Here is a 25,478-nt window from a genome sequence, read left to right as displayed (position 1 = left end):
TGGTAGTTCTGATCCAATAGTTAAAAGGAAGGGGTGTCTTGAAATGCTAAGAAATAAATATAATCCTTAGAAACGTACATGGAAAGTCAAAAAGCACTAAAGCATCTCAAAAATTGAAAAGAAATGAAGAATAAAACGGAAAAAAATAAAACCTCTATTTTCATTTTACCCTTTTTATTTTTCAATGGATTAACGGATCACACTGTAAATTTATAAATTAATTTATTCAAATATTTATACTTTTTGCAAATAAAAATAGATGTTATTAACTTACTATTATAGCAAACGAAGAAAAAGAGGTCAACAAAAGTTTATGAGTTTTTAACATATCTTCATTTTTATTTTAAATTTTTTATTGAGATATCATATGTTAATAATAATTATTATACTTACTATAAATTTATTTTATACATATTAGTTACATGTACATGATATTTTTTATTTAATTATTGCATCACTCATCTGACCGAACGGTCTGACTGATCTAACCATTTGAACAATGACCTACTACTCCCTCCAGTTTGATTTCCAATCCAGTTTTTAAAACATTGGCAGGCATGGCAAAATACTACTTTTGATCACCTTTTTATAAGATCTCATTGTTTAATTAAGTGTTTTAAAAAATCGCTTAATATTACTTAAACAATTAATATAATGTTTGATTCTTATAGTTTATTTTTATTTTTATTTTGATCCCTAAAAAAACCTTCATAAGATCTCATAATGAGGCTCATAAAAAACTAAAAATATGATTTGAAATTATAAAAACTAAAATTAAAATGAGAGCAATATTAACTCCAGTTTAAAATATTAAATCGGTGAAAAAAAGTACTTTTTTAAAATATTTTTATTTATAAGATGGTAAGTAAAGAGAGAAATAATAAAAAAGAGATCATGCTTAAAAAAATAATTTAATTAAGTAAAAGTAATATTAAATACTATATTTTATATTTTTTAAAAAAAAAAAGGACTTCGATCTCATTATAAAAAAGACAAGGGAGAGTATTATATAATTATTCGGTGGTAGCAGTGCTAGCACAGTCGTCACCATGGAGTAGTAGGGCCGGGAAAACGGGCCGAGCTCGTCGGGCCGGCCCTTTTAGGCCCTGAAATTATGAGGGCCGGGCTTGATATTTTTCTTTTAAAATGAGAAATAAGCCCTGGAGGGCCGAGGGCTTAAAAGGGCCGGCCCTGGAGGGCCGCGGGCCGGCCCTTTTAAGCCCTTTTATAATTTTTTTATTTTTTAAATTTTTTTATATAATATTAATGTTATTAATTTTTTACATTGTTAATAATATTTCAAATATTTAGTTATTATTATCATTTTAAAATTAAATTCAGTTTTAGACAATAATTTATCCAATTAAATTTTTAAAAAATGGGTTAATTTGGACTTTAATAACGATTTGATTTATATTATATGCGTCGATATTTTTAAACTATATATATATATATATATTTGATAATAGAATATTTTTATACTTATATAACTTGTGATTCTATAATTTGAATTAGAAATTCATGAGTTTTAACAACAATGTTTCTCACATTAAAGTAAAATAATAGTTATATTGCAAAATGTAAAAATAAAATTCTTATAAAGAAGAAAAACTTGATATTTTTGTTACGAAAGAAAAGCATACTTATGAAGAAAAATAATTAATTATAGTGATGATGAAGTTTTAAAAGATTAATGATAATGTTTATTTATTGCACAATTGCATTATAGATAAAACTTTTAGATGTTGTTATCTTGTTAATGAATGTTTTAGATGTTCTTAGATATTGATGAATATTTATATATGATAATATTTTATATTTGTGACTTAATTTTATTCATATTTATGTCTTTTATTAATAATTTCATTGGTTTATTTTTATATTTTTATTAAAAAAATATGATAAATATAAAAAATAGTATTTTTTCTTAAACGGGCTAAAAGCCCGCGGGCCGGCCCTAGCCCTGTAGCTTAAGGCCGGACTTAACAAATTGGGGTGTTTTTAAAATTTCAGCTCTGGAGAGCCGGCCCTTTTAAGCCCACCAGCCCTGAAGAGCCGGTCCTGGAGGGTCGGACCAGTCCTGATTCCCAGTTCTATGGAGTAGACGCGAAAATGAGCATGTCAAGAGACATGTTATACATAGATACACATACTTCTTCCAATTCACATAAGTTGCTTCTGAAGAAAAGGACTCGGTTTAAAGTATAAATCATTTGGAAAACAATTAATACTTATTTGTGAAGTTGTTTGTTTTTAATTAATACTTAAACGTATTATTTTCAGTTTTCAATATAAGAGCTTGATATTAAATATAAAACTCCAATTTAATTTATTTTTTATATTTATCTATTTTTTTAAAGTAGTCTTTATAATATTTGTATATGTTAAAAGTTTTATCAAATGGTAGTTCAAACTAATACACATAATTAGCAAGAGTATTTTAGGGAAGATAATACTTATTTATTATAAATAACTAACTTAACCAACTTTATTAATCTATTTAATCAAATTAGTCAATTAGCTCTTATATCAAAGACTAAAGATAATAACCCCTTATATTTTTTTTCTCTCCCTTTCACAACTTCATTTGATGTGGGTATAGTTGGAAAAAAATTTTAATTTGATTAAAAAAATCAATGAATTGCTGCTATTTTTTCCTGATAAATGAATTAGTTAAAGTAACTTATATTGTGAAACGGAGGGGCTTCCCTTCAGTTTATTTTTGGAATTTCCCCTTTAGAATGCAACCAATATTTAATGCTGCTGCTAAATTTCAATATTGACAAACTGATTCATTCACCTCAAATTTTACTTCGTTTTAGATTTTGGTCCCTCAAATTTTAAAACATAGATTTTGATCCTTCAAGTTTTTTATTTAAAATATTGATCCTATAACTCAATAAAAATTTAGATTATTTCAACCCCTTGAGAGCCTAAAACTTATAGTTTGAAATTTAATAAACTAAAAATAAGATGAAAACAAACATGAGAGACAAAAAATTATGTCAACCCTATAAAAAAAAATAGTCAAATATGTCTGTAACAAGTTAAGGAATTAATTATCCAGCAAAATATTGTCGTGACGTACCCTATATTTTGTAATCAGAACAAATCAATACGCTGCAAATTTTATAGGAGTACCAATACTCCAATTTAAGTGCTTATTATCAATAAAATTTTATAAGAGTACCAATACTCAAATTTAAGTCCTGAGATTTGTTATACAAGTTTCTTTAAAAGATTGTGAATCAAAATTTAGGGTGTGAGCTGCCCTCTCCATTACTTCTTTTTTTCCCCCCCTACTTTTCGAATATTTTTTCTCGTTTTCTTTTATCATTGAATTGGACATAAAATGACTAACATTTTGATATCTAATGGGCAAAACATGCAGCAATTTTCAATTTTTTCTGATTTTTTTTAAAGAAAAAATACTCTAAAATTGCTGTACCTTCTTTTTAATTTACATACAAATTCTTTGAAAAGTCGTAAAAATTTAAAATTGCATCATTTTTTGTCCACATGATATCAGAACATGACTTATTTTACATAGAATCTAACGATAAAAATAAACAAGTAGGAAATAAACATTAGAAAAGTGGAAGAAAATCAAAGCCGAACTCACACCCCAAATCCGACAAAGCATGTTGCATAAGCCGCCATGAAGATGCAAGGCAAGTTGAGATAAGCCCGTCACATGATATTATATTTTATTGTAACCAGATTGTTCTGCCTCCCTTAATAAATACATATACCCAAAATGCAGCGGAAGAAGTTTCAAGATCTAAATTTATGCTGGGAAACGTGTCCATATTCGGTGACAATAATCTTTTAAGTTTCCCAGATTCTTCTGAAGCTCATCAGAAATTCAACAATGGCAGATTCTTCCGATTTCCAATTCTACATCCAAGCTTTCTTCATTTGGTTACTTTCCACCATCTTAGTTCGAACAATAATACTCAAAACAAAACAGAAGAAGAAAGCTCATCTTCCTCCCACCCCATTTTCCCTCCCTATCATCGGACATCTTCATCTTCTTTCCTCTCTTCCTCACAGAGATTTCTACAATCTTTCTCTCCGTTATGGTCCCATCATCCATCTTTTTCTCGGGTCTGAACCCTGTGTGGTCGTTTCAACTGCTGAAACTGCTAAAGAATTCCTTAAAACTCACGAACTTTCCTTCTCAAATCGACCATCTCGCACTGTTGCTATCAAACACTTAACCTACGAACTCCAAGATTTCCTATTTGCCCCTTACGGACCCTACTGGAAGTTCATGAAGAAGATGTGCATGTCTGAACTTCTAAATGGGAGAATGCTCGATCGATTCCTTCTGGTGAGGGAGCAAGAAAAGAAGAGATTTCTGAACACTTTGCTTCAGAAAGGTGGCGAGAAGGTGGATGTTGGAGCAGAACTTATAGAACTTTCGAATAACATAATATCAAGAATGGCTGTGAGTCGAACGAGTTCTGAGAATGAAGATGATGCTGACGTGGTGAGGAAGCTGGTCGTGGATGCTGCTGAGTTAACTGGGAAGTTTAACATATCAGACTTCATTTCGTTCTGCAGAATATTGGATTTGCAGGGATTCAACAAGAGGTTGAAGGAAGTTCGAGAGAGGTTTGATAAGTTGATGGAAAGAATCATTGAAGAGCATCAAGAAGAAAGGACGAAAAGGAAAGAGATGGGTATTAGAGGAGATGAAGCTGGGGATATTCTGGATGTTTTGTTAGACATATATGAAGATGAAAACCCCGAGAAGAAATTGACGAAAGAAAATATCAAGGCCTTTATCTTTGTAAGTTGAGTCATTATTATGTTCCAGATTATTTTATGTTTATACTATTATCAGTAACAACTAACATGGCTAGCTGTAAATTATGCATTGTGCTCTAAAATTTATGGTTTGGTGACTTAATATGCCTTCCTTTAATACTCTTTTGCAATGCCCAACCTTTTGAATATTTTTTTTTCTTTTTATCACTAGATTCTAAATAACATAAGTGACATTTTGACGTCTTACAGTAACAGAATAGTACAATTTTGAATTTTTTTATGATTTTTCAAAAAAAATCTAAATTTAAGCTTTTTTTTCAAATCATTAAAAAAAATTTTCAAAACTGCACCATATTATCGCCATAATATGCGTTGAGTCACTATGTTCATGGGTTTGAGACGTCTAGTGTAACAACGCCCCCCCCCCCCAAAAAAAAATCCCTCAAAAAAATACAATTTTAAATTTTTCACAATTTTTCAAAGAAATATACTTTATGAAAAATGATAAAAAAAATTCAAAATGGCATTATTTCATCTTCATAAGATATCAAAGTGTCAGTCATTTTCTATAGAATCTAATAATAATAATAATAAAACGAGTCCAAAAAATAACACTTAGGAAGTTGCCCCATTATCATTATCATTCAAGAGCATTAAAGAAAGGCACATTAGAGTCTCAAAGCCCAAATTTTATATTCATGCCATCACCAACAACTAACTTGCCAAACTACAAATTATACATGTACAGGACATATTTGTGGCAGGAACAGACACTACAGCCATAACCATTGAATGGGCTCTAGCGGAGTTAATCAACCATCCACATGTAATGGAGAAGGCAAGACAAGAGATTGATTCAGTAATCGGTAATAACAGAATAGTAAGAGAATCAGACATAGCAAAACTTCCTTACCTTCAAGCTATAGTCAAAGAAGCATTGAGGATTCACCCTGCAGGACCATTGCTCTTCAGGGAATCATCAAGAAGCTCTGTAGTTTGTGGGTATGAAATTGCAGAGAAGACTCGATTATTTATAAATGTGTGGGCTATTGGTAGAGACCCTAATCATTGGAAGAACCCAGATGAGTTTAGGCCAGAGAGATTTATGAGTGAAGATGGGAACGGAGAGAGTCAACTAGATGTGAGGGGTCAACATTTTCAGTACATTCCTTTTGGAAGTGGAAGAAGAGGATGTCCTGGGACTTCACTGGCTCTTCAGGTTGTGCAAACCAATCTTGCTGCCATGATTCAGTGCTTTGAATGGAAGGTGGATGGCAAGATCAGTATGGAGGAAAAGGCTGGGATTACTGTTCCAAGGGCTCACCCCTTGGTTTGTGTCCCTCTGCCAAGGCTTCACCCATTTCCTTCTATGTCTTTCTGATCCGCACTTCTTCTTCAAAACGCCATTGATGGAATGTCTGGTGTATTTTTCTTTCTTTTAAAATGAAAAATAAGAAATTTGCAATTATCTTGCGTATTAGACCTAGTTTATTTTTAATTTGAATAAGATATTATCCTATATTTTAGAATAAATACAGTTTCACCAATCCATAAATAGAGTTTTTTTTCTTTTACAGTTTCCTCATTATTAATATCTTTTTAAATGATTTCAATTAAGTTTACTATTTTTTTAATCCCTCCCTTAATTTGTATAAAGTTTCAGAGGATGAACGCGTGAGAGATTTTTCCACGCTCACTAAAGTTGAAGGAAATTCGATTAGTTTTGAAGAAAGGCAGTTAGAGGGGAGGAAGTTGCTTCTGTCATTCGAAGGTTCAAGATGAGGTCACTGGACTATTTTCATTTGACAAGGTGTTCTCTTTTCCTTGGTGTGACATGGCTGAAACGAAGAATGCAGAATTTTTAGATAGAGTTTATTGAGGCTCAATATGATATTTAGTAAGGTTGGGTTATGAGCTTAAAGGTTTGAATTCATCTTAAAGGCAGATTAGCCTTGTGATTTTCTGATAATCAACTAGACTTCATAGAAGGTGGGTCTAGAATTGATGAATGCCAATTTGCTGACATGATTCGTGAGGAACCGGGACAGTTGGACGGTATCAAATAAGGTTGGAACAAGTTGGGCCTTTTTTAGTAGCATTATGGGATTCATTTCACAAGTGAGCATTTGTTTCACTCCATCAGTATGATCAGGATCACAATCAGAGTCAGCCATTGAATTCATGATCCTCAGTCCGCCCCTTAAAGTACCGCCATCATTATTGATGCCCTTTTTCATGGGTTTATTCGCAATCCTTGGCTTCGCTTTTGTCACATCATGTTCGGCAGGACCATCAGCATACAACAGTCGCGCAGAAAACCACCCATCATTCAAAGGGCTACAGCTTCGAACAAAAGTAATCATCGGCTTCTTACTTCTCAGAGTGAGCAATCAAGGAAAATGACCCAAACCAATCCACCACAAACCCACCCCCGGCCCAAAACACGGTATTGTAACTAACCTAACCCTGACAAGGTTGGATTTTGAAACCCCCCCCCCCCAAAACACAAGTTACCTTCCAATTATAACATACGGCAAATCTTGCCATCAACCTCGGAAGGAAGAAAAACGAAACGGGCACAGGTTTAATTGACCTGTCCACCCAACAAATATCCACCAACAGATTATTCATTCAAGATACGCAGAGTCAACAATCGGTAACATAACGAAATATAACTAAAATAAAAGAGAAACCAAGCTACTTAAAGCCAGCTATATTTCAATATTTTCCCACCTTTCTTCTAGCTCTCTTGCAAGTAACAAAAGCAATGAGGCTCCGCACCAGAGTAGATCTAGATTTACAAGACAGGAAATAACAAACCAAATATGGAAAAAAAGAGAAAATAAGAAAAAGATAAAGCCCCCAAAAAAAGAAAAAAGGTAAAAAGGCCATAAGATATAGCATCACTTGGACATGAAACCTAAAACCCAAAACCCTAGGAACAAGAAAACCTGTTAGGAGCTAACCACTGTAACCAAAACCCAGCGAAAAAGGGGTTGACACTAAGCATTCTATGAACTACTCTGCCTTGACAAGCTCCAAAATATACAGATCTTTATCTCCTCCACTTGTCAGCCAATTGTCATCTTCAGATTTAAAGAGAAAGCAAGACAGGTTGAATCAGGCGGCAGCTGGTAGCTTAGCATTACAGGCTAAGAAACAGTACAGACAGCAGCACCGCCATCATTAAATATGGCAGAGGTTAGCAACCGTTGGCAACCCCATTGGCTACAATCTTCTCAGCTACAACTGGCTTGGCACCCTTCAGGGCATCTCCAGCATTTATAACAGATCCATTCTCCGCTGGTTTGTGGTCATCACCAACTTTCTCAGTTTGGTTAGACTCCTTGAGCAATCCAGGGGCAACATCAGGTTTTTGAGCCTCAACCTCCCCGTTTATTTCAACTTTGTCATCAGTAGGCTTCCCTTCCCATACCTGCATTCATAGGACCCAATGACATCGTAGATTCATTATTTCATAATTACCCTAAGCACAAGGGCCGAACTTCAAATCTAAATGTACAACATAAAAAGCATTAAAGAAATTTAAAAGATTCATGCCTGCTTGGGGAATTGCTGCTTCGCTTTCTTCTCCAAAATTGTCTTTTGTCGGCCCTCATAAAACCCAAAATCATCCAAAATGCAAGTCTTGCTGACGTACTCCTTGAAAATTTTAATCATTTTATTCCCTGGTTCAAGCATCACCTGTGGACAAACTTGTTCAGATAACCCGCCCAAAAAAAAAAGAAAAAAAACACTAGAATTAAGCCAAATGAACATAAGATGACGGCATTCCTGATTACCTCTTGAGTATCCCTACTGTTAGTGACTGGTTTGTTCTCATTGTTGTCCAAGGTGATGTGCCTCAACAAATTGTTGGGAATATCCTTGACTATGTGCCACTTAAGAGGAAAACAACCATTCCATTTGTCTTGTTGCCAATACTCAACGCTCCTCTCAAAATCAACAGGACCAATCATCTCAGCAAGGCCGACAAATTGCCCACTGGTATTAACCTGCATAGAAATTTAGCAAGTGAGATAACGGCTACATGATAACAGGACACACAATTAATAAACACAAGGATAGACAAACTAACCGAGAAGAAAAGGAACACAGGACAGCCACCAGGCTTCTGCTGAGCTTCCTGATATGCTCCATCAAGCTTCTTGTTGCCATTTTGCGTGCTGGCCCACACGTTATATTTGATGCTTTTATGAATATCATCTTCACTGTAAGACTTAATGATAAAAAATTTAGCATCAGCCAATTCTTCTGGAAAATCAGCTTTGTTATATTGGTCACGGTCTGGAACAACACTTGTCTCCTCTTTCTCATCATCGTTGCTTAAATTTGTAGGCAGCTTCTGCCCCTTCACTGCTAAGGCAGTTGGAGCAAAGCCCTTCTGGTTCTTGCTGCCCTTGGCTCTTGGTCCCCTGTTGAGTTCATTCAAACCGTCCATGTTCTCATTACCATAACCAAAGTAACCACCACTTCGTCCCCTATTTTTGTACTTGTTGTCAACAGCCAGCCAAGCACGTCCATTTGTCCGAGAATCATACCCATGTGTTCCATATCCCATGCCAGATCTGACAGTGTTCCCATACTGACCATATAATTTGTTAGGATACATTCTATTTATGAAGCCATGAGTGGCTCCCATGGCAGGCATTGGTCTTGGATGGTGCAAACCCTAAGAAAAGCAAGCCAGTCATTAAAATCATATACAAGAAATATTAGGCCTGATAATCAAGAAAGCAAAATCCAATCAGCTCAAATCACTTGGTACTTGAAAAGTGAACAAATTCAAAGACATGCAGGACATTACAAATAGTCAGAATATGCTACCAACGCACCATAAATTGAGAGCCAGGGCGAAAACTCTGATTCCGGGACGCAGTCATATTATTTCCACCAGATATTGACGAAGTGAGTGTCGTGCTAGCAACAGGCCGCGGCTGTCCATCTGAAAATAGTGGGGCATCTAACCATGGAATAGGTGAGTGCAATCCATCAAAACCAAATCGTGGATCCTGGTAACCTGAAGTAGGAATACGACCGGGCATGTTACCTCTTCCATATGAAGCATTGGAATTAAAAGATGACACTTGATAGGCTGGTTTCCCAGGGTTAGCACCATTATTTCCCTTCACAGTCCCGCCATTGTTGATGCCATTGGAATTCCCATTAGTTGTTTCCACAGGAAGAGGCTTTTGGTCAGCAGCTACAGAGGTGGTAACATCACCCTGAGTTGGGACAACAGGAGTAGGCATGAACTGTCCGCTGGTGGGTGTCATTGGCTGAAAATAGGGAGGATACTGATAATGTTGAGGCCCATACAACTGACCATCATTTCCCACTGTTGGAACTGGAGAGCCAGCTGGTGAATAAGGGCTATAGGGTGCATAACCATATCCATGATGATACATGAGCGACCCGTTATCCCCATAAACTCCCTGTAAGTGGGGGAAATGCAAGTAAGGCAAACATTGTCCATAAAGATAATCATCCATAAAAAAAAATTCATGAGCTGAAGCATATAAGAAATTACAGAAGTCATCTCAACTCCATCTTGATTCACATATCTCGAATAATCATCCCACTCATTTCCAGTCCCTTCATAACCTACAAAGCACACATTTCAGCGTACAGAAGACGACTATCTGGTAATAAACTTCACCAGTACTTTGTATCAATACATACAGTCATAAATTTCTGCATCGACTCACCTCCATAATAATAGGCAGTCGACGGGTACCCATTTGGGAGGTAACACATAGTGGGATCAATAAAATCTTGTAATAATGGTGTCACAGAGCGTTCACACGATGGGATCTGACCATTTGCAGCATTCCCAGCATCAACGGATCCATACTGGTTGCCAGTGGCCTACACAAGATTTGACAAAACTCTTATTTTAAAACTCATAGACAGGTACAATTTCCCAGACATGTCAACTTATTTTCATCTGCCGTTGTTGAAAAATTCAGAAAACTTGCAGTATCACAAGTTCGTTCAATCGTAATATTAAAAGTTCTTCTCCAGCAGAAACAGGCAAACCGCATACTGACACAGTATCATATAACCGGAAAACAAATAGCAATTACCTTCTTGGTTGGTTCCGGAATTTCCAGGGCCTTCGGTTGAGTGTCTAACGACAACTTCTGCAGTAAATCTGTTGCTTCTGTTTGAAAAAGTAAAGGGCGACAAATTTTGAAAATAAAACCAGCAAACACAGCCAAAAAGCACAAAATAACCAGAATTTCGTAACAACCAATAAAAGAACAATTTCCCGAACGAAGCCATCTCAATCAAAATTCAAGTAGATTCACCGACATACAATACCTCACTCCGAACAAATCCAAGAAACCAACCAACACCAGAGAACATAAAACACCCACAGCCAGCGGTCATCCCTAATTAAATCATATTCTTTGAAAGAAAAAATAAATCGTAGAAGAAACAAACAGCACATACTAGCACCGAACCACTCCGATCCAAATCAAAGGTCCGCTCATAAAACCAGATCAAGCGAGAACATAATAACAGCATACAAAAATCCCAAACTGAAAACAACTAAATCAAGAATCAATTCAAGGATACGATCTGCGGAAGGAGCAACGGTGGCCATGGGATATCAATCAACCGGCAAGATCCTCTTCCGACGGAGATGAGAAATGAAACTCGAACTATAATATAAATATATGATAAGAGGAGACAAAAACCCCAAATCCAAAAACAGATACGAGGGTTTTAGAAGACAGACAGAAGAAAGAAGAGTGAGAGGAAGAGAGGATTTGAGAAAACCCTAAGGAGTGAGAAACAGAGAAAACGGGTCACACACGCACAGCCGCCAAGGGTTTGGGTTTTGGGGAAGAGAGGGTTTTGTTCATCCAAAAGCGGTGATTCAAATAGCACCACGCTCTCTTGCAGCACGCATTAGCTCACCCGCGGGTGACGTTGTGATTTCATTACCGACATCTTGTTGGCTGGATTTGCCACGTGGATACGTTCTATTGGGTGATTTTAAATTTTGATTTTTCTGGTCCTCTTTTTCCAATTGGTCTGTCACAGAAGCGTTTGGGTGAGGACGAGTAATCAATCGCTTTGGGCAAAAGTTGAAAACCCTAATTATAAAATGACACGGATGTCCCCATCCACTCAACGCATGTGGTAACTGGCAAGCCTCGCTTCGGCTTGTATCTTTTCTTTGCGCATTCGGAAGCTTTTGAAAAACATTCCAACTTCAATTTTTGCCATTGGATTGCGGCAAGAGTATAGTTTCCAAAAAAAAAAAAAAAGCACAATTTTTAAGAGTATTTTTGTTTAAAAAAATAATTAAAAATTCAAAACTGTACCATTTTTTACTAATAATATATCAAAATATCACATATTTTATATAAAATCTAATGATAAAACGGAAAAAAAAAACATTTAAGAGGCTAGACATTAGAAAGTGGGGCATTAGAGGCCCCTGGCCCTTTTTGCTATTGGATTGAGATAAGAGGATTGGTTTTAGCAGGATAATTTTTAGATTATACTACCTCCAGTCATTAATCTATGAGTTAATTTAACTTTTAATTTGATCATCAATATAATACTCTAATTTATTTTGTCTCTCAGATTTATCTATATTTTTTAAAAATAGTCATTGTTGTGGTTGTACATGTTAAAGATTTTATCAAATAGTAGTTCTAGCTAATACATGTTATTAGCAAGGGTATTCTAAGAAAGACAACACCTATTTATTATAAATAATTAAGTTAATTAACAAACTTTCTTAATCTATTAAAATGCTCGAGACAGTAAGTTACTTTTTTTTTCCTACACTTTTTTTGCCAATTTTTATATACCTATAAGTTACTTATTTTTTTCTTAATATATGAGTCGTTTAACTAATTTAAATAGATTAAGAAAACTAAATAAATGACTTAATTTTAATAAATATAGCATGATCTCTGTAAAATATTCTTATATAAGTTAAATTAATTAATTTGAAGAATAATAAATGGAAAAGATAATAAAAATTAACGTTTTACACTTCAAACTAAGACTAGCTCTCTAACCTGCTCCTCTATTCAAGATAGGAATAAGCACGAGATGATATGAAGAAATTTAAAAAATTGATAAAATATTTAAAGATTTTAATAAATAAAATTGTTGAAATATAAACTTAATTTGTGTGATTAATTAAATATAAACATTATGAATTCTTTTTTAACAATGGTATGAGGAAAATTGGGTGTTATGTATGGCAAAAAATTGATTATTAATCCATATGCATGTTTTTGGCCAAAAAAATCTATGTGCATGTAAATATGTGTATGCATTAACAATTCATCCGAATCCTATGCCTTTCAAAGAAATTCCTCCTACTCAACATGGATTTAAATGCCGATATTATTTATCAAGGTATCATCTTCTTCTTGCCGTTTTATGCCTTCTGTTCACGCCTCCTGCCCATCAATTGATCTCTTTTCTTCTATCAATAATTGTCCTTTTTGTTAATGATGTAAATTATGTTAATTGCTAATAACATTTTGATTATTTATTAAAAAATACATGTAAATATGTGTGTATTTTATTTTAGGGTTAAGGTACAATTTTTTTAAAAAATTTTTATTCAGTAGTATTGAGTATCCAAAAGTTTTTTTTAATAAATTTGCTCAATAATTTAAAATGTGGCAATTTTTTTTACTGTTAAAAATGTTAACAATCAATGTCAGTATTTTAACTGTTAAATATATTTTTTAACAATACAGAGTAATATTAGTATAATTTAAAATTTTTATGACAATTTGCAATGAGAAAAAACTTTCGGGTACCCAATGACTAATGCTTATATATAAAAACTTTTTGAATAAATTTGTATATTAATCCTTTATTTTATATATGTGGGTGTAAAATGAGGGCGCTTTCATGGTTTATTTAAGCCGTCTTCCTTGCCTAACTAGTGGCACAATCTGATATTTCACAAATAACCCATCTTAATGTGTATATGCTTTTTTTAAAACTTCATATTCATTGTCATATTATTCACCCAAATTGATTGACATACGTCAATATTTACATGCTGCCAAATTATATACATTATAATTTATAATCTATAATGTTAATTAATTTTAAAAGACTGTAAAAATTTATTCATTATTTGTCTATAAATAATTTCATATTTGAAGATTTTCTACATATAACTCAAAGTTTAAGGAGATTATATACATACAGAAATAAAGTTGCGATGGTTCTACATGGATTTGAGAGTTTAAGGAAGTTTATTATTAAATTTCAAAAATTAAGGAAGTTATCTGTATATGTTTGGTTTCTATCCAATACCCTCTCAATAAATAATCTTATTTGAATTAATAATTAATAAATTGATGAATAATGAATTAAAATTGATTGGTTGAAAAGAAGAAGAAGAAATCCAGTGTTGCCAAAAGAGGGCCCCAAAAAATAACAGGAGCATTTTCCCACATGTATATGTTAGGATTTAACTCGTTGAAAACGTTTACCTTCGTTATTACCCTGTGAAATGACCATTTTACTCTCCTGACTTTGGAACTTGGAGATTCTCTGCATAACGTTCTATGAAAAATAGCTGAGCTCAATGGTGACTCTGTTTGGTGATTAAGGGTTTGTTTGGTGTGAGAAAAATTAAGAGAAGAAAAAAAATTAATAAAGTTGATTTAAAAAATTAATAAGTGAAATTAAAACTTTTAATTAATTTTTATTACTTTTTTATCTTACATCTTTTTATTAAAATTGTAAAATACTTTTTTTAACTTTTTAAATGGAGCTTATTAAAATTTTCTGTCCTCTTCCCTCCCCTCAATTTCCCTCATACCAAACATAAAGCAAATGCCCTTCAAGCAAGATTTTTTTTACCATAATTGTGTGGATTAAAGCATTTATGTTAATAAAGTTGCCTTTATTTGGAACCAACGCAACAATAATCTAACACTCCATCTAACAAAATTTGCGTGACAATTTTTTTTTTTAAACAGAACCTATGACTGATTTTAAAATGATTCAATAACTGTTTTTAAAATTATTTGACTTAATGTAAGAATGACTGGAATGGAATGCATCAACTTCCTCTTGACCTAAAAAAATATATTTTCATTCATCCAAGCAAAGTTGTTGTTCAGATTCATCGCTCTTGTATATTCCTATTATTCAACAAGGTAAGTATTTTATGATTTTTCATTATTTAAAATAGAAAAAATTGGTGAAAAATCCTATTTAAAAATTTCATTGATGAGGATGGCCTAAATCAGAGTAATTGTATTTTATAGGCATAAAATTTATAGAATATCAATACTTTTTATATATAAAAAGTGACAGTGTATGAGGTTTTACCATTATATACATTGACCCAAGCATGAACGATTACATTTGGTTAGTTAGTTTCCATATATAGTTCAGCAACCTGTTAGTTTTTTATAATCTTTAATTATATACATATAAGTGGAGCAAAAATTGAGATTAAAAATTAAAAAAAATTACGCTTAATACTACTTCTGATCCTAATTATAAGAGTTAGTTGACCAATTTGAAAAGATTAAAGAAATAAGTTAAGTTAGTTATTTATAATAAATAAGTGTTGTCTTTTCTAAAATATCCTTGCTAATTAAGTGTATTGGCTATAACTATCATTGTTAGAAGGATTATCTTGGAAAAAAATACATAAATATGATAGACAAAATGGATTGGGGTTTTATATTTATGATTAAAATAAAAGTCAAACAATTTTTTTATAGGAAACTTTGTTGTTTTTCTCTATATGTCTCGAATATGAGAAATTAAGCTCCCTCCTACAGTTTTGCATGTTCGGGGTTCTATTTGCACCAATTCCCTACCTATGAAATTTGATATTTTGGAGAACTAAATTAGTAAGTTTTATCTTGAGACTTTTTGAGCAAACTATTCTCCAAGAGAGTGTACTAATGTACTTCTGTAAGTTGACTTGCATGAAATGAAGTCGTTAGAATTATTCGATATTGAGACATGATAAGTCAATTTCATGCAAGTCGGCTTGTTTTTTTCCCCCCTTTGAAACATCCTCCTTCTAATTTTAAATGTAAAAGTTAGATCATTAATTTATAAAAATTATCAACGCAAGTTAGGTCTAGCAAAAAAAAACTAATAATCTCTCACAATATGACAAACAAATATTTAAATCCCTATAAAAAATCATACTCACATTTAGAGCCTGTTTGGGTCCCCCCAAAACCATGGTTTAGGAGACAAAACCATGGTTTGGGTGAGATGTTACCCAAACAGTATCAATTTTGGGCCAATAATCTGAAATCATGATTTGGGCCAAAATCCAAAACCATAGTTTTCAGGAGAAGTAAATCCATTTTGCTTCTGGCTTAAATTAGAAAGTATGATTGTACCTATCAAAGTAGATCTCAACAATAATATGACTTTAACATCCCTCAATTATTTTTTTATAAACATATTTAATCTTATATCTTATAAATATATATACGTATTAATTATTTATTAATTACATTATCTTATGTATTATTAATTATGTTGGTTAAAAATATATTATTAACAATTTTATTCCTTCAAATTAAAATATATCATAAAATCTATCTTTTATGTAATTATCATATTAACTTATACTTTTTTTAGTAATTTATATATATAAAAAGTGCTTCTGATAACAACTATTCAAACACTTTCACTTTTCAGAATTACTTTTTCACGAAATCTATTCTTCCCAAAATATATTCTTCTCAGAATCTATTCTTCAGAAACTATTCTCCAAACCATGGTTTGGTTTCATCCAAACCCCCTTAGTGCTGGATAGCATTGTGCAGCAAAAAAATTATAGAAATTAAAAAGTTAGTTGAATTAATTATTTGCATAAAAATGAGTATATTAATTTCTCTAAATACTCTTTAATAAATTGTATTTGAAATTCACTCATTAATTAAAACTTCCTCTAATATTTAAGATCAATTAGAAATAATTTAAAAAACTATATGTTTGAGAGAGAAGATTGATATTTCAAAATAACTTTTCAAAATTTAATAACTTAGTCCTTTTGGTCTTATATTCAAAAAGCGGATGGCACCGCCCCTTGAACTAAATTGATTAACACAGATAATTTTAAATTGAGTTATGGTGATATGGTATGTTGTTCAAATTGAGTTTGGATGATGAAAACTATGAGATTGTGGCTCTATGTTCGGTTATCTGGAAAAGCAAGCATAGTGTATGCAGGTTTGGATCTTGAGGTAGAAAATGATGCAAAGGAAAAACTAAATTCGAACATCTGGAAAGTAATATTCTATTTGCTCGAGAAAAGTGTGGTTGGATGAATCAAGAAACACTTCCAAGTTTAGGGGCGGTAGTACGATTGATAGGGTTGTGAGCTAATCCATGACAGATTAGATCCTACGGGTTGGAAAGGCTTGCTTGCAAGCAGATTGGCTTTTAGCCAACCAAAACCTACTCTACTAACCCACCACATTTATTTATTTTTATATTTTATATTTTTTCATATTCTTTATACAACATACATAAAAAAAATATAATGAAATCCTTGCTTCTCTCTAAAATACTTGATTGAAAGTAACAAATAAATTACTTATCCGATCCTTAATATAAGACCTATTTAACTAATTTGATTAGATTAAGAAAGTTAGGTAAGTTAGTTAATTATAAGAAATATGACTTATTTTTCCTAAAACACTATAATCATCTTCCTTAATACTTACTCTCCCTCTTTTACTTGATTATAGTTGAGGGAGAATTCATAGTGTAATTTAGAAAAAATTGATAAATATGAGAAATAGATCTTATATTTAGGACCAAAATTAACTCAATAATTAGGTCATATATTAAGGATTGGAGGAGTATATAGACATTTTTTTTAAAAGAAATTTCATATGAAATACGACATATAATAATATAATTATAATAATTAATAAAATTTTAAAAAAAATTACAGGTTGGCTGTCACAAGTTGTGGGCCTGACTATCCGAATTGATAGGGCCCAACTCCAGCCAAGTTGTCTTTTAAACTCACACAAACCTACAAATATTACCAGTTTTTAGAGGGATTGGCACAGGCCACAACTCCCAGAGTTTCATTTTCTTGGGATTATAGACGTCACCGTTTTTACGCTTTATACTACTGATTTGGGGCCTGTTTGTTTTTGTTTTTTGTTTTCTTATTCTTAAAAAATTTTATAAAATTGTTTTTAAGAATAAGTTTTGGAAACAAAAAACAAAAAATTTTGTTTGAAAAATAATTTTAAAAAAATCATATTTGAAAAAATATATATATAAAAATTACACTTTGACAAGTGGTAGTTATCACCGATAATGATAAGTAATAGGTAGTAGAGGAAAAGAGAAGATTTCTCCAATTTTTCAAAAAAAAAAAAAAAACACAAAAAAAAAACAAGAAAACATGTAAAAGTTGTTTTGGTTTTTCAGTTTTTAAAAACATATTTTTGTTTTTTTATTTTTTAAAACAATCAACTAAAAACAAATTGCCAAACAAATTTTTTTTTCTGTTTTTAAAAATAAAAAATTGATTTCAAAACAAGGAACTAAACAAGCTCTTAATCATCCAATTAGAACTTAAGTCTTACTATTTTACTAGCAAGAAAAAATTATTTAACTAGCACCTATATTTTTTCTCAATGGGTATTTGTACTTTTTTTCCCTCTTAATTAAATATTCTGATTTTGTATTCACAAGGGAAATGTGCTCTTTTGCCTTGCGAATCACTCTCATCAAGAAAAAGTCTCCTAATTTAACAAAAAGAAAATTTTTAAAAGTTATCGTGGGAAAAGGAATAATCATCTACCGGAGAGGTCCACCAATACTTCAAATTCCAAAACCATACAAGTGAACAAAACTAGACACTCAAAAATCAATCAAAACCGACTAGATTAAAAGTCGTATTAATTTGATATTGTCCATGACGAATTCATACAACTTGATTCAATATTCAGCTTATGACAAACCAAACCAAATCATCAACTGCTAAACACAGATTCGTAATTTAAAATTGCACATCCACGTTTATTAAATTTGCGTACTTTTTTTTGGTTCACTAAGTAATCAAAATTCTACTAATTTTAGTTTGTAAAGGGTGCATGAAGTATTTTAAATTTTTGTACTAATGAGCACTAACAACTAACTGCCGGGACTCTGAAAAGAACCGCAATAAAATGAAAATAACCAAATCATTTGTCAATCCAACAGATGAAAATCTTGAGTCCAAAAAGGGGGAAATAACAAATATCCCAGATTTTTTTTTTTTGGGTTGAAGCAAATGGCATGAAACTACAAAACTTGACAATGAAATTCTCATTGTGAACTGCAATACTGGTTTAAGATTTCTCCGTGTCTTAATCAAAGTCCCACTAAAAGTGGATTATGCCAATCTCCTTCAGTCACAGAATAAATTTCCTAATAAAGAAAAACTAAAGTTTTAACATAGTACAACAGATGTGTTGAATTCCTGCTTCACTTGCATGATGAAATCCTTTGAAAAAATAAAAAATAATCAACTTCACGGGTGTTAGTGAAGCCCAAGAGGATCTTCCACCAACCTATTATTTTAAGCTTAACCTTAGACCAAATAAACGTTCTTAAATCGTTACATGCTCCTGAGGGATGCAAAAATTGGTCTGAACCCAATAGGAAAATGGTCATAAGCAAAGAAAACTACAATCCAATAGTTTTCTCCAACTTCTGAATCTGGTTAAGGAAAATCCAGGTCATCTGCGCAAGTAAACAAGCAGGTATCAGGAAGATACTCTAGAGTGAAGACAGACCAAAGAATTAATATGAATATATGATTATATAACATAAAATCTATAGAAGGTGCATTATTCGTCAGTTATGAATAGTGTAATTCATTTCTCGGATTCCGCACAGTACATGTGAGGCCCACATCTTGTTGGTTGTGAGATAAAACAAGAAGGAAAACCAAAGTAGAAATAACACGTGCAAACAGATGTGATTACCATGACATGAGGAGCAATTCTGACACAATAAACAGGGAATCCAGTATAAAACTTGAAGGGTCCTCCTGATTTCATGGTTTTGACAGCACAATCTAGAGAACCAGTGTATGGATATTTTCCCTCGGCATCGGGTTGCATCTTCTGTATCTGGGTCTTCACATAATCAAATGGCAAACTGCAAGCCGATGCAAAAAATCCAGAAACAGTACTTGCACCTGAGCAAGATGTTACAAGATATTAGCCCTTGGGCAATATAAACTTTTCACATGGAAGAAAATGAGAAAACAATGAAAGAGAACCCTTATTTTCTAATTCAGACTACCATCATAATAAAGCAATCGTTCTTAACAGTTGTAATACACACACGCATGTGCTGGCAAAAACACATACTAACTACTCTCCTCAGTCCCAGTGGCGTATAATATATATCTTAGTTCCATCTAAAGCATTTAGCGTGGTATCTTCAAAGGACGGATATATCAAGTGTTGACATGTCATTGTCAGTATTCGTGATGTCTAACTTGGCGCTAAGAAGCTATGAGGCCGGCCAATTTTATCCATCTTTCGAGTTCTTTCTGCAGCAGTTTTGTCATTGAATGTTTAAGTAATTCTTGCTTCCAAATATACAATATTCCGGAAAAAGAGTCTAACTATTTAATATTTGCATTGACTCCACTAATATATCGTCAACAAGGAGAGGGACATAAATATATGATATTTAATCCCATCTAAGCTGTCCTAATTCCTATCTTTAGAATATCTTTCTCGTGTTCTTATGCTGGGATAGAGGTTGCTGTGCATTGTCACAGAAATATTCTTTTCTGCTAACTTAGTTGAGCCATGCCTGCAGTGGCATAATCCTACAAAGGTTAAGACGCACTTCTTTACACAAGATGTCTTTTAGAATCTGTTCTGCATCTATCATCTTGAGCACAAACAAGATAAGAAGAAACAGGAACTTTTATATGCATATACACTATTTCCCCCGTTCCTTCTAATAAGAAACAATTAACCAAATTGTGTTGTTTGAAATGTTAGTTAAAATTAGTTGAAGATAATAAATATGTAAAAAATGTAACCTTTTTGCCAAATATGCCCTCATTTATGTGGAAGATAGAGAATATGTGATGGAGAGAAAATATGTGGGAATTAAATACAATTATATGAGTCATATGAGTAATTAAGTGGGGGTAAAATGGGAAATCAACAAGCAAAATTTGAGACAATCTTTAAATGTTTCCAATAAAAGGGAACATGCAATACTTAGCAATGGTCTCTTATAAAAAGAATCGGAGGGGGTATATATTTAAAAAAAGATAAATCCCAAAGGCTATGTGCAAACAACATATGCGTCAATAAAAGCCAAAAGAATCTTTTAAGTTTATATTTAGAAACCTCACCAGGTAAAATAGAAAACTGAACTGTTACTATTCGTGATAGGGGAAGAAGCTATCAATCTCATATCACTCTAGGGCACATGTATCTAGATTCTACTCACTGTCTGTCTTTAAAGATGGAAATGCTTACCGAAAAGGGGTGTTCTACACTAGATATGACATGTTCCAGAAACATGTGACTAAAGATGCCCAAAAAATCATCCAAAACATAGCTGTTAACCTTCTTCTTAACATTTGGACTCATGTTACTCCACTTTTAACAATTCAGTAGTGGAATTCAGTTCCCAATATGACGGCATACAATCATAATAACAATCACGTCAGCTAGAAATAATTTCACCATCGATGCAAAGTGGTTACTTACCAATTATGGTAGAAGTTTCACCTAGACCTAGGGAATCCCTGAAAAACTCAACACTTTGATCATAAGAGGCAAGCATTCCCATGTTCAATGCCATGGCTCTTACAACAGTAGGGCCAGCACCTTTCCAAAGTGACAACACCCCTTCATCAGCAACAATACGATAAAGAGCATGGAAGGCATTTGTGTAATTTCGGCGCTGAGCAACTGGTAAAGTTGCATCAGCCTGCATACGAATGAGTGCCAAATCCGCTGGGCTACCAACACATGCTCCAATAGCACCAGCAGTCAGTCCACACAGAGCTTTCTGATAGAGTGGCAGGGGCTTCCCTTCGTTAGCCTCCTGTGCTTTTTTGGTCAACACTCTATAAAGCCACACAACCATCCGGTAAGATGATGATGATAACAGAACTTAAAGGAGTAAAAGTGCAGATAATGTTTTATTGTATGATGTAGTGTTCAGAAGTCAGAAGGATAAATGATAGCGGCCATATCTACAGAAGATGACCATTACAGTAGAAGATCATACTACACAATGTGCCTTCTAGCTTAAAAAGTTATTCTTTGCAGAAAAAAGGTAACCTTATAAAAGCCACAGGTCACAGGCAGGCAAAGCTACAGAAACGCTCATTTTGAATGAAACAGTGATTTACTCACCTGAATGATCCAAGTCGAGCAGTTGTGTATGTTGCCTGTCTGAGTAATCCAGCAGATAGACCCTACAAATCATGATTCAATTTAGATAGCAGTCAAAGGATACCATAGTGAAAGGTAAATGAAAAAGATCCACACAGTTCCGAAGTTGGATGATCCAGAGCATAGTCACTGTGGAATCACTTCAAATGGTAGTTAACTATATGCAAAACTCGCTTTTTCCACTTATTTTAAACGTCAACAACCATATAACAGGCTATAAACCATATCACTTCCAAAGAAGACATTCTTATGCAAAAAGCAACCAACATCAGAATCATTAACTCAGAATTGTCCACTATAAAATTATTAAGTATGCAATAAGAAAATGACAGATTCCAATAGCCATATCCAGTGCCGAGTTCAGTGACACCCAATTAAGGATAAACTATTGCCGAAGCACCATCCAAAAAAATCGGAAGAATTGCGAAACACCAGTTACATCCAGAGATCAAGAACAAAACTTGAAAAGACTAAAACTTTGTGAAGAAGCAAACCTTGTAAAATGCAGCAACACCCTCATTCTTAAGCATGTTAGATGTCACCTGTACAGCCGATCCTTGACCCAGTTGAATCCTCACCTACACCAAACCCAGTTAAGAAAAACAAATAAATCATAAATACAGCCATAAAAAGAGAAAAAAAAAAAAAAAAAGCGCAACGAGAAAACCAAAATAAGCAACAGATATCGCAGATCACAGATCTACATTTCCTCACACACACATATATCACAATACAAATGCATAATGCCCTACATCATATCTAAGAAGACAAGAAGTAAGAAAAACTCCATGATCCATCAGGCCTATCGAACCAAAATAGATTGCAAAGGCGAATGCTTTACCTTGATCATATCAATAGGTTGTATAACACAGGTCGCGAGCATACCGGAGGCTCCGCCATTGACGAAAGGCTTCACAGTAGGCCATACACCAGCTGACTTGGGCTTGTTCTCTCCCATCTCCGAGATTCCGAGTTTCAGCGAAGGAACAATGGACCTTTGCGGCTCAGTGAGGCAAGGAACAAGGAGAGGGAGGCAACGAGGGAAGCGAAAAAGATCCGCCCCGTCGATCCCTCCCTGTATATAGATGGGAACAAAATTTGTATAATAATTTATAATTAAACAATTAATTTTTTTTTGTTGATAATAATTAATTTACCATTCCACTTTTACATATTATAATTTTCTATTTTTAATATAAGAACTAGTTAATTAATTGAGTAAATTAAAAAAATTTGTTAAGTTAGTTATTTATAATAAATAGATGTTATCTTTTTTAAAATAACATTACTAATCATATATATTAGTTAAAACTACTCTTTGATGAAATTTTTAATATGTGCAACTACTACAAGTATTACTTTAAAAAAAATAAATAAGAGACAAAGTAGATTGAAGTTTTATATTTAAGATCAAATTAAAAATCAAACTAACTCTTATATTAAGAGGCAGAGATAGTAATTTATATTTTTTATTTATCACAATATATAAATTAATGCAAACCTTAATTCAAATTGTGTAAATTATTAAAATTTATTCTCACCCCAATATGTTAAAATGTGTATAAAAAAACTGATATAATATAATACTATAATTTAAGAATTGAATTGACAAAAATTATGAGGGTAACATAGTCAATAAATTTATATTTTAAATTAATAATTTTTCCTCTACATTTGGAACAAGTGAGTAATTTATTTTTCATATTATAATCATTAATGGAATATCACCAAAATCATGAGAGTAAAATAGTTAAATGAAATTATTTTTTTATTTATATTTTAAATTAATGTGCTTCCTCATATACCGGCGAACATAAAAATAGTTTTTTTTTTCCTCATGGCTATATTAACAGAAATTTGGTTTCCCTCTCCTAAGAGATGAAAACAGGTCAGGCCTGATTAGTAATAAGTTAGCCTGAGTCTGACATGTGACCTATTATAGGCATTTTCTTTTAGCCTGAGTCTAGTCTGTGTAAAGGTCTAGCCTGGCCTGAGTTTCTTTAAAAAGCTTGTAATTTTAAAAATTTCAAAATGCATAATAAAAAATGCATAAGCTAATAGAAAAAGTAAAATATACAAACTGCAAAATAATTATTTTTTATTATCATATTTTATTTAAATTTTAATGTCATAAGTAATATTTTAAATTTTGATTACGGTTAATATTATTGAAAACAAGTTATAAGTACATATTAAAATTTGAAATAAGATTATATATAAGTACAAATTAAAATTTAAATCAAGATAAATAAATAGACCAGGTTAGGCCTGACAGGCTTAATAGTCTTTGAAAAAGGCTTAAGCCTAGCCTCTTAGGCTAAACAGGCCATTAAAGAGGCATGAGCCTTTTTCTATTTTGAAAAAGGCCAGGCCTAATGCAGGCCAGGATAGGCCGCTGGTATATTTCCATCCACCCCTACGGCTAGAGCTAATAATATGGATTGAGTTCGTGGGCTTAACCTGCCAACCAGTCAAAAAATGACAGGTTGGGTTGATAAAAATCAGGCTCATTTTAAAACAAATTTTTTGAGCCTGTAATCGCTAAGACCAAAACCTGCAGCGAGCTAATCCGCAGGGTTGGCGGACTAGCCCATTTTATTTTTAAAATTTTTTTCCTCCCTAAAATATAATTATGTTTACTTTTTTGGTCCTTTACCTCATTCTTATTATTTAAAATTACCATAATGTACTATATCTTTTACTTTGTATTATGAATTTTACTTATATCAAAGTTAGTTGAGTAAAAAAAAAAGGTGATTCTACTTATGAAGCTTAACCAAATAATTTCACATCTTCATATCATTTTTCGAACTATATCAACATTGAATGATAGCTCATGATTGAGCACTTGATAGTAATTTATAACATTATGTTTGTATTATTATTAATTTAAATTTGTTATATTTTAATTTGGGATGTATGTTTAATCATTTAGGATGATGTATCATATATGCCTATAGTAGTATTTTGAAGTGTTTGGAACTTTGGATTTCACATTTTATTTATAATAATTTTTATATACATATTTTATTTTAGGTGTTTTAAAATTAGAATAAATTTTATTAAAAGAAAACAAAAGATACCAAAAAATTTTTTTTAAAAAAAGAATCCACCTTGACGGATTGGGTTGGAAAAATATCAACCTGTCAGAAGTCAGTTTTTTTAGGACAAACCCATTGATCCTTCAGCTCGCCACGGGCCAACCCATAACTGGCGAATTGGCCTATATTACCGACTCTACCTACGGCT

General features: G+C 32.7%; 3 protein-coding genes across 4 annotated transcripts; 1 reads left to right on the top strand and 2 right to left on the bottom strand.

The window, feature by feature from the left end:
* Positions 1-3,816: 3,816 nt before the first annotated feature.
* LOC114755448 (cytochrome P450 93A3-like) lies at positions 3,817-6,154 on the top strand. The gene is made up of 2 exons (XM_028944335.1): positions 3,817-4,795; positions 5,522-6,154. The coding sequence occupies exons 1-2, from the start codon at positions 3,872-3,874 to the stop codon at positions 6,152-6,154; spliced, it is 1,557 nt and encodes a 518-aa protein (XP_028800168.1). The 5' UTR covers positions 3,817-3,871.
* Positions 6,155-7,435: 1,281 nt separating this feature from the next.
* LOC114755398 (YTH domain-containing protein ECT2) lies at positions 7,436-11,647 on the bottom strand. 2 transcript variants are annotated; one of them, XM_028944282.1, is made up of 10 exons: positions 11,377-11,647; positions 10,881-10,957; positions 10,503-10,662; positions 10,325-10,398; positions 9,911-10,229; positions 9,630-9,814; positions 8,873-9,466; positions 8,577-8,789; positions 8,335-8,478; positions 7,436-8,209 (listed from the first exon to the last, which is right to left on the bottom strand). In XM_028944282.1, the coding sequence occupies exons 1-10, from the start codon at positions 11,402-11,404 to the stop codon at positions 7,976-7,978; spliced, it is 2,028 nt and encodes a 675-aa protein (XP_028800115.1). In that variant the 5' UTR covers positions 11,405-11,647; the 3' UTR covers positions 7,436-7,975. The 2 variants fall into 2 exon arrangements, with proteins under 2 accessions (XP_028800115.1, XP_028800107.1); XM_028944274.1 differs by having other exon boundaries at positions 9,630-10,229.
* Positions 11,648-19,086: 7,439 nt separating this feature from the next.
* LOC114755422 (mitochondrial dicarboxylate/tricarboxylate transporter DTC) lies at positions 19,087-23,260 on the bottom strand. The gene is made up of 6 exons (XM_028944301.1): positions 23,071-23,260; positions 22,724-22,807; positions 22,191-22,252; positions 21,537-21,898; positions 19,776-19,990; positions 19,087-19,530 (listed from the first exon to the last, which is right to left on the bottom strand). Exons 1-6 carry the CDS (start codon positions 23,185-23,187, stop codon positions 19,474-19,476), a joined length of 897 nt encoding a protein of 298 aa, XP_028800134.1. The 5' UTR covers positions 23,188-23,260; the 3' UTR covers positions 19,087-19,473.
* Positions 23,261-25,478: the final 2,218 nt, after the last annotated feature.

The sequence above is a fragment of the Neltuma alba genome, unplaced genomic scaffold, assembly GCF_004799145.2.
Source record: "Neltuma alba isolate B1F8T4 unplaced genomic scaffold, ASM479914v2 tig00001330_pilon, whole genome shotgun sequence".
Lineage (NCBI taxonomy): Eukaryota > Viridiplantae > Streptophyta > Magnoliopsida > Fabales > Fabaceae > Neltuma > Neltuma alba.
The sequence above is the reverse complement of the archived record's forward strand: the minus strand, read 5'-3'. Positions and strand labels throughout refer to the sequence as shown.